Source organism: Gymnodraco acuticeps, unplaced genomic scaffold (genome assembly GCF_902827175.1).
Source record: "Gymnodraco acuticeps unplaced genomic scaffold, fGymAcu1.1, whole genome shotgun sequence".
Classification (NCBI taxonomy): Eukaryota; Metazoa; Chordata; class Actinopteri; order Perciformes; family Bathydraconidae; genus Gymnodraco; species Gymnodraco acuticeps.
Genome location: NW_022990501.1, coordinates 1,620,696 through 1,630,655, shown reverse-complemented (window position 1 = coordinate 1,630,655; position 9,960 = coordinate 1,620,696). Strand labels below are relative to the sequence as shown.

The following is a 9,960-nucleotide window of genomic DNA, read 5'->3' as shown; positions in this document are numbered from 1 at the left end:
AGATATGGACATGCATGCTATTTGTGTCTTAATCATCCAGGTGCAGGGCCACACTGTCAACAACTTCAATAACTTCCACTCAAAGATCATTATAAAGAAACTTTCATTGTCACTCCCAGTCTGTGTGCTGAAAAACCATTATTAATGTATCTTTGTTGCACTCAGCAGCATAGAGAGATGTTAAAAAGAAAGGGAAGGGGAATGACTGAGGTCCTTAATGCATCCTTCTTACTTTGTATGTTTTAAATCACATGCTGTCTGCAATTTTTAAATTGATTGTATTGATCCTCCAAGGGTTTAGGGGTGATGATGAATAATTTATAATTATGTTTTTCCTTGACTATATCAAGTAAGACAATAGTTCCTTATATAATATATTTGAAATTATACATGATCATGTTATCTAATCCAATCCAACAACTGTATTTATGTATATTAAGAGTCAGAAACAGGTTTATTCCCAAGTAGGTTTACACATAATGGAATTTGCCATGGTATACATGGTGCACATAAACCCAGTTAAAGAAGAGAAAAAGTAAGAAAAACAACCAAAAGATGAAATAAACAATTATAAAAAACTATTTAAAAAATATGATTTACATGAAATCTGGATATACAAATAAACTATGAACAGTATATTAATGCAAATAACTAAAAAATAATACAATACAATAATACATGTGCAGCATTGTTATGGTAAGTCAACATGAAATGTTTTTTTATATGAAAATATCTACTTTTTATTTTTGTGAATTCAAAAAGCCTGTTATACCTTTTATATGTCCCCCCCCCCCCCCCCCCTTAATCTCAGTGCGGCGGCCCCCCCAGCAGCCTACACACTCGCTGCCTCCGCCCCTGCAGAGCAGCGCTGTGAGAGCCCAGCTCCTCCAGCCCTACTGTACCGTGCATGGCCTGCTGCAGCTACAACTAGTGGAGGCAAGAATGACACCGGCGCTCCCCTGCAACAAGACAACCTGATCGTAAGAACGGATCTCTTTTTATTCCTACATTTGACAAAATACACACAATGATGGCGCGTGTCATTGCTCCTTCACGGACACGTTTTATCGAGACTGCTTTCACATTCATTGCACTATGGGGCTGTGCGCTTTCCATCACTCGGTACTCTATTCCGGAGGAGATGGAAGAGGGCTCCTTTGTTGCCAACCTGGCCACAGATTTGGGTCTGGATGTTCGCAGTTTGGTGCAGCGCAGCGCAAAACTCGATGTCATTCACAGTAAAAATTACCTTGACATCAACAAAGAAACAGGGGAGCTGCTAATCCGCGAGAAGATCGATCGGGAGAACATATGCATGACTAAAACAACCTCGTGCTTTCTGAAAATGGATGTCATACTTGAAAACCCAATTCGTATTTTTAACATTGAGTTAGAAATCATGGACATCAACGACAACGCGCCTGTGTTCCGCAGGAAGACAATGCACTTGGACATATCAGAGGCAACCCCTCCCGGTGAGAGATTTTCATTGACAAACGCCGTGGATGCGGACGTGGGGGCGAACTCTATCAAAACGTACTATCTCAGCGAAAGCAAGTACTTCAACATCGACATACAAACGGGCAGCGATGGCTCCAAATATGTCGATTTAGTGCTGAACGGTAATTTAGACCGGGAGGAGCAATCGGTTCATAATTTGATTTTAACCGCTGTAGATGGAGGGGTGCCTCCCCGCTCCGGCACAGCCAGCATCGTTATTAACGTGCTTGACATCAATGACAACGCCCCCCTCTTCAGTCAGCCTGTATTTGCAGTGAATTTGTCAGAGAACTCGGCTGCAGGAACACTGGTCCTGACCTTAAATGCAACAGACTTGGATGAAGGCACAAACGCTCAGTTAACATACTCATATACACTGTACACCTCGGAGAAGACTCAAGAGCTCTTCTCACTTGATCCAAACTCTGGAGAGATCAAGGTGAAAGGGGTGATTGACTATGAGGAGAGTCAGAGTTTTGAGATGCACATACAGGCCCAGGATGGAGGGGTGAACCCCAAGTCTGGGCACTGTAAAGTCACTGTGTTCATCACAGATTTGAACGATAACTACCCTGAGGTGACCATTAAGTCTGTGAAAAGTGCTCTGACAGAGGATGTGGCTGTTGGGACGCTGATTGCAGTGGTCAGTGTCAGCGATGGTGACTCTGGGGACAACGGGAAAGTTGAGCTTACTTTGAATCAACAAGAATCCTTACCATTCCTCCTGAACAAATCCGCAGAGGGTTACTTTGAGCTGCTTGTTTCAAAGCCACTTGACAGAGAGAAAGTAAGCAAATATGACATCACACTGAGGGTGACGGACAAAGGCTCGCCGCCCCTAGCTGAAAACGAAACCATCACGTTAGAAATTCATGACGTCAATGACAATGCACCCACGTTCCCCAAGTCCTTTTACACTATCCATGTCATGGAGAATAACCAACCAGGGGCCTTATTGACATCCCTTAGTGCGTTTGACCCAGATCTCAATGAAAATCAGTACTTGGTTTATTTCATAATGGAGAAGGAGATTGTTAACACGTCTATGTCAATGCTGTTTTCCATCAACCCAGAGAACGGAGACCTTTATGCCCTGAAGACCTTCGACTTTGAGCGAGAGAGGGAATTCCTTTTCCACATCGAGGCTAGGGACTCTGGTGTTCCACCGCTGAGCAGCAATGTGACAGTTCACATCATCATTCTGGACCAAAATGACAACAAGCCTCTCATTGTGGCGCCTTGGCGGGAGAGGGGTACTGTCGTTGAGGAGGTGATACCGAGGTCTACTGATAAGGGGCACCTGATCACCAAAGTGATCGCCATCGATGCCGATTCTGAGCAGAACGCTAGGGTCACGTATCAGCTCCTGCAGATCACTGACTCAACCCTCTTCAACCTGGATCAGTACAACGGGGAAGTCCGGACGACGAGAATGTTCAGTTACAGAGACCCGAGGCAACAGCGGCTGGTAATTGTCGCCAAAGACAACGGTGACCCTTCTCTCTCCGCCACCGTCACCATTCAGATATCAACGGTGGAAAACGTCAGGTCCTTTTCAGAGACCACAGAGTTGCCACTAGAGTATGACGTCTTCACAGACCTCAACCTGTACTTAGTAATCGGGTTAGGGGCTGTGTCGTTTCTGCTGCTGATAACCATCTTGGTTATTATTGTGCTGAAGTGTCAGAATCCCAATCCAAAAGTCATCAAGATCCCCCAACCCAACAGGAACAGTGTGATCAGCAGGAACAGCATGATCAGCCAGAGAAGCTCCACCATCGCAGATTCCACCCTGATCTCCAGCGATGCCTACTGGTACAGTTTGTTCCTCGCAGAGACCAGGAAAGGGAAGGTGGTCGTGAGACAGCCCATAATTCCCAAAGGAGCTGGGTATTTTGTGTCCAGCATACCCAGGAGCATAGGGCCGAGTGAGACCACAGACTCCAGAGCATCCACACTGGAGGTATGTATGTTATAAATACTTTGTGGGTGCTTACAGACAACACAGAGTGGCCGGAGTGACAAGGGTTACAAAGTCAACTAAGTTATGTGTTCAGAGGAATATTTTGTGATGCTTTTTTCCCCTGTAAGGCCAACATATTTCATAGAATTAACTGTGGATGTACGTTGGTAGTACTGTTGATAGTTTTTGCAGGTACCAGGCCTATTGCATGATTGAATAATATAACATATTTGCTCTGAAACAGGCCGTTGTGCAGAATGAGTACTTTTACTCTTTGTACTGCAAGTACATGTTGATGATACTTTTCTACTTTCACAGAAATAGAAGTTAGAATTCAGGTCTCTCTACACTGTGGTATTACTACTTTTACTTAAGTACCTTTCTGAGCATTTCATCCACATATAGATACCACACTATGCACAGTTTTACACAAAAAAACGAACATGTGTCTATAAAGACTTTTGCACTTCATTGATAAACCTGTGGTTCCCAAACTTGTTGGCCTTTTATTCTTTACCAAAACACTCTGTATGTCTCAGTTTATGTCAAAGCATCTTGAATAATTTGGTTAAAATAACTGTTAGTGGCTTGAAAAGTTAAAATGATCTGGTGACCCGCTGAAGGGTGAGGAGTGCATCTCATAATATACAGTCAGTGATATAAAGTTGTTAAAACTAGCACCACCGCAATAACATCAAAATGCTACTGCACATTGATTAGTATTAAGAAAGTAATTATGTCAAATACAGTATGTTAGTATGATTCCAGTGGCAATATTTTCCGCAAAAAAAAAGATGTTCTGCAAATTCTTATCTACACGTTTGGGATGTCAGATACAGGACTTGTATTTGTACTGAAATATATGTGCCATACTTTTCTTAAGACAAGGATTTGAGCCTGAGACCTGAAAAACAGGCTTGAGCTTAATAGGTTAAGACAAGGATGTGAGCAACTGTAACTCTCACACCTACTTCAAAATGCATTTAGCCATAAACCAATGACTGAAAAAACAACAGTTGTGGAGGAAGTCCTCAGGTATTTATTTATTCTAGGCAGCTGATTATATGATTTTATCTACATTATTTTTGCACATTAGTGAGTAGCTTGATCCCTCTAGGATAAATACATTCCTTTTGATACAAACATATACTAATTAATTTGGTGATTTGGTATTGTTGATCTGGAAAAGTATCAAATAAATGTATTGTAGTCTGAGATGTCGTGGATTAGTAATTATATAAAGTAGCAGAATATGGAAATACTTGAATAAAGTACAGGGACCTCACAATTATACTTAAGTACAGCCCTCAAGTTACTTCCACTGATGAAAATCAAAGCTGTATGTTTTAACTATTATTTATGTTGTGTCTGGCTTATTAGTATGGCAACAAGGGTGCGGAAAAAAGGGTCATTGAGAATAAAATGTGAAAATACTGCATTATCCACAGCATTTTTCTGTATTTATAATTTGCAGTAATTTACCAATTTAAAAAGGCAACATAATACAAATCGGTGAAAGAAGTCACAACTAAGAATAACAGCACTGTCATGTTGATGCTCATCATCAGGGTATTTCTGGTGCAAACTACCTGCACTCGATTGCATAATTAGGCCAAACAAATAACCCCCTGAAACAGAAAATATGCCACTGTTCTATGTCTTATGTAGGTCATTTATTGCAGATGCATAACACACAATCAGAGCATAACTGGTGGGTGTGTAATAGGGGGGAGTTACTTCAAAGAAGCCCAGACATGGAGGGGTTCTCTTCAAGGACAAGAGATATCGCTGTAATGAGACGCATTATGCGGGGGGTCTGTAGAGACTGCTGCTCACAGCAGACTGTTATCAATGTGGAAGCGCTCAAATGCATCCAGATGTTGTTTGCTTTTACACAGATGGACCTGCAGACTGAACCCGAAACAAGTGATCTACTGAAAGATTAAACCACATGAATATGCATGAATGTACAGGTGCATGTTGAGGGTGAGATTTGTGAACGATGTGAACTGAGTGTAACACGTAGCACTGAACTTGTCTCTTTTTTCTGTTCTTAAGTACTCAAAATGAAAGGAAGTCCATTCTACAACTGGAGGTATGCTGGTTGCTAACTACATTCTGTAGAGCCACTATAATTCTGCAGACATTTTCTTTCTATTTGGTATAAATTCTTGGTTTGGCTCAAAAAACGGTGCCAATATGGTGTAATCCTCAACATATCTTCCTGATTAAATACAGAAAAAACGAATATTTCAATTGTCCGGTAAGTCTGTGTCTTTCACAAATACAACATTTTGCTCCGGTGCAATGCTATTGTGAGCAATTTAAATTGGCCAGTCTCTCAAGTGCAAAAACCTTTCAGCTCACTGAGAGCAGAGATTAGAAAGAAATTGGCTGCTGGTCAGACCTGTGTCGCGCACATCTGGCTAGCTTGGCGGAAAATCAGGGCAAATTGATGACGCAGATTAAAAAAGAAAAATGATATCAGGGAATGATTTGTCCCACATAGTTTTTCTCAGCATGTAACATACCTGAGAGCACAGACCTACCAACCATCTCTTTGCACATGAGCTCTGTCTTATAATAAAAAATATGGAGCCTATCCTTTTTTATTTCCTGTAATTACGGCCTAGCAAATACCAAATATAGCATTGTGATGCCTGCCTGTGCATGCTTTTAATACACCCTTTGCTTCCCTATTTGGCTTTTTCATATTTTACATTGGCCATTAGTTACAATTCTAAGGGTGATTTGGTTAAATTCCTCAACAACCGATTTGAAAAACTATATAGAAAAAAGTGATCAACTAATCCCTGAATTGAAATGTCCCTGATGGTGGCAGTAACCAGTCACAATCCATTGTTGCATGAGTGAGGACTTTCTACAAGTTAATATGGAGGTTGACTTTCTATGTTTGCTAATTCTATTTTCTGTTTTTAAGCAGCAACCCAGAAGAGAACTGCCATGATATTATCATCTCTTCATGGAGCTGAAATCCTTCCCTGTGACTCACAAAGAAGAACTGTCCTCCCTCTCTGTCCCTCGGCTCCCATTTCTCTCCAGATCCTCCGATCCCACCGCTCAAACATCGACCACGAACCACCTCAGCTTTCTACCTTCTTTTCTCTTCTAAGCATGGGTCTGCATGATTCTACAAGAAAATATTTGGACATAGAATTGAAATCATTTATGTTTGGACATTTCTAGAGTTGCCTCATGTAGTCAATCTTTCTTTCCTTAATGCTTTGAAACTCCTCAGTGGACATATTTGCCTTCTCTCCAGGGTTTTTACGCTGTGTGCTGTAGTTCTAGAAACCATCAGTGTCATCAAGTCGTCGTCATTCAATCTCCTTTTTACTAAGGGTCAAAACACGCCTATTCACAAAGACTCACATTAATCAGGGTGAATATGTTTCTTCCGTAAATATGATAAATACTGAACTGTAGCTGGTTACGTCACCGATTCAGGCTTTGCACTTGGTGTTTATCTTTTATGAACAATACTTTTTACTATATTAAGAGTCCTGCTGTTGAGCAGGCTGTCAAATGGTTACTTACCGATAAAATAATCAATGCTCTGATTTTTTTTTTACAATGTTTGTTGTTCTCAACAGTATTGAATGTGTGAACATGACAAAAAAAGAATGAAAGAAAGCTGTAAAATGGAGGAAAAAAAATATAGGAGATACATTGTTTCTCTTTTATTTTGATTGTAGATATTTTAGCTCTATAGAAATTATAAGGAGAAATACTTTTTACCCGTGTAATGAAAACTTGTATCTGGCTTTATTGGGGAAGAATATACTGCAATATTGAATTTACTGAACTGTTGTCACGTTCAGAATCTAGCATATACTGTTTCAGCCTCTCTTGTTGGGGCGAGAGAGCCAGGGTGAATGGGGGAGGTGTGTCCTCAGATCAAGTTTCTTTAGTTGAAGGACGCTTTGACATCACAACATGGGGGCGGGGCCAGAGTGTAACACGTGAAAATTCAAACATGATAAACTATATTTTTCAAAAAAAGGGGGAAAAGTGTATCAAGCTTTTGCTTTTCACACGTGTAAGCTAGTATTATCCCAATTTAATTTCCACTGATTAAGCTGCCAGTATTATCTGCATCATTCCTTGCACACAAAATAACCCATTTAAATAATTAACTTTCCAAAGCAGTGGAAATTTGAAAAAAAATATTTTGTAATGAAAAATACTCTTGGTTATTGGAAAAGAGTAAAAAAATATCCAAATGTATTAATCTTTGCCATGGTGCAAGGAAATATAAGGCAAGGTATTGTTTTATGACTATTCATGTTTTTATAGGTATTTTATGTATTAACTTTTAATGCTGCTTTTGTGAGCTTATTCCAGGGCGTTTTCTGTTGCTTATTTGTAGTTTAGTGCATATGATGTTGTTTTGATAGTGTACATAAGTTACTATTAAGAACTAGAGTACTTTGTTGACCTCAAAGGTAGCGCTGTTGCACTACTGTGAAGCCCAGGACTTTCCTTCCTCAGAAACAAGGAGCTCATTAGGATCTTATTAGGGTGCTAAATGATAGAATCTAATTGGGCTGATGGGATCCTGAGAATAGTGGTATTTATAGTTGCGGTATTCTAAGTGATGACTCTGCAAGAACACATAGACAGTGCAGTATTAAGCAAGTGACAGCACTTTGAAATATGCACCAGATCTAAATGTGATCGCAGCACGCACACAGTAATGCAGCGAAGGAAGAATATTTCCATAAGTATCAAGCTACGTATTCTGAGTCGGTGAAATCTAACCCCTCTCCTCCTCTCCCACTGTTTCCTGGTGTTAGTGGCGCACCAGGGTTCCCAGACATAAACACAGCTGGTGGTCTGTCCTAAGACTAAACACGCCGTCACGTAATGAGGGATCTCTTGCTGTGGGGAACATGTTATGTGTGCAATCAATGCCTGGTTCCAACAGTGTTTAAAGAATTAATGAATTGCACATGCGATGAGCTCCTTGCGTGCCTTCTGCTTTGTAAAAGATATATGTGACTGTTGATGAATGAAAAAAAGACATGTCATACAATATTACAAATGACTGTGAGGGCTGGGATTGTTCTATTGATTAACTTTCGATGTAATCGGATTGTGAGGAAATCATGTCTCAATACCCAATTGAGTTGTCCTGATTGTCAAAAACAAGCACATTTTATCTAAAATTTCTACGAAAATCTAAAGTGAAATATTCTGAAAGTAGTATGGAAATATTGCTTCTTAATTACATTAAAAAAAAGCTTAGTAATTTTCATATCTTTAAAGTATTTTATCCATAGAGGAGTATAAAAAGTAGGCTTTACCATGTGGGTATTTCTTCAAGACACATTTTTCTTTATTGAATGACCAGAAAACATGCTGTATCGCGATAAACATTGCTATTGAGAATGTTATATGACCTATGTCGCGAAATACAATATCTTAAATGACATATCATATACAAGTATGAAGTTACCTACTGTATATCGTAATATGCAATACAAAATGGCATGTATCATGATATACAAGTATGGAATTACCTATATCATGATATACAAAGTAGGAAATAACATATCGTGATATATGAGATATGAAATGACATATATCAGGATATACACAATTGGAAATGACTTATATCGGGATTTACGAGACATGAACTTCCCTATATCCGGATATGAAATGTTAGCTATATTGCCCAGCCCTAGTCACAGTACCCCAGTGATAAAATACCTTGAATCGCTAAAGCGTTGTTGGATAGGGGCTCAGCCTTTCGGGTTTCAAAACAGATGTTCTATTGAAAACCGGTAAATGCATTTACTGTAAATTGAACCGCTTTATACTTTGTGTTTTTTATACAGTAGACTGTTTTGATATCTTCTGTCTTCACTGTGATCAAATGGCACAGGAGGTGCTTGTGCTTGGTATAGTAAAAGTGTGTTATTTCTCATTTGTACACAGCTCAGTTTTATTTCTCTGCTCATTTGCCAGTCAGATTGTACTGTAGAGTATTCTTCGAGAGTCGCATCAAACCTAATCCAGTTCCGTCCCACTTAGTGGATCAAAGAAAGTATGGGAGAGAATGGTGTTGCTTTATTTTCAAGTCTAGTTAATTGTCGATTTTTGATGTCGCTTATTTGGCTTAAATGTTCTGCCTGATCATGCTAGTTTGAATAAAGCTTTTTAATCTGTCTTTCTGTCTTTTCTGTGATGAAACTGAGTTATCGAGAGTAACTTGGGGAATGTGACACACTTGCTCCCTCGCTCTTAAAATTCTCTTGCATGCACACATTTTGACCCAATTCTCCGTACAACGCTCTGTTCAAGTTCTTGGAAAACTGAATAAAGGGAGATGTGGCTGCAGTTCAAATCGCGGAAGCACACAAATAATAGTTTTGTCAGGATTAATAAAAGTCTGTTTTCTCTGTGACCATGTAGGGCTTTCAGTCTGCAGTCCTACAGGAGACTGATGCGTGAGAGCTCAATGCATTTCCATG

The 9,960-nt window shown here is 39.8% G+C and overlaps 1 protein-coding gene across 4 annotated transcripts; it reads left to right on the top strand.

Annotated features, from left to right (window-relative positions):
- Positions 1-861: 861 nt before the first annotated feature.
- On the top strand, positions 862-9,656 carry LOC117552989 (protocadherin alpha-C2-like). 4 transcript variants are annotated; one of them, XM_034226730.1, is made up of 3 exons: positions 862-3,463; positions 5,522-5,558; positions 6,408-9,656. In XM_034226730.1, the coding sequence occupies exons 1-2, from the start codon at positions 1,028-1,030 to the stop codon at positions 5,531-5,533; spliced, it is 2,448 nt and encodes an 815-aa protein (XP_034082621.1). In that variant the 5' UTR covers positions 862-1,027; the 3' UTR covers positions 5,534-5,558; positions 6,408-9,656. The 4 variants fall into 4 exon arrangements, with proteins under 4 accessions (XP_034082621.1, XP_034082622.1, XP_034082620.1 ...); XM_034226731.1 differs by having other exon boundaries at positions 6,405-9,656; XM_034226729.1 differs by lacking the exon at positions 5,522-5,558.
- The last annotated feature ends 304 nt before the right edge of the window (positions 9,657-9,960 follow it).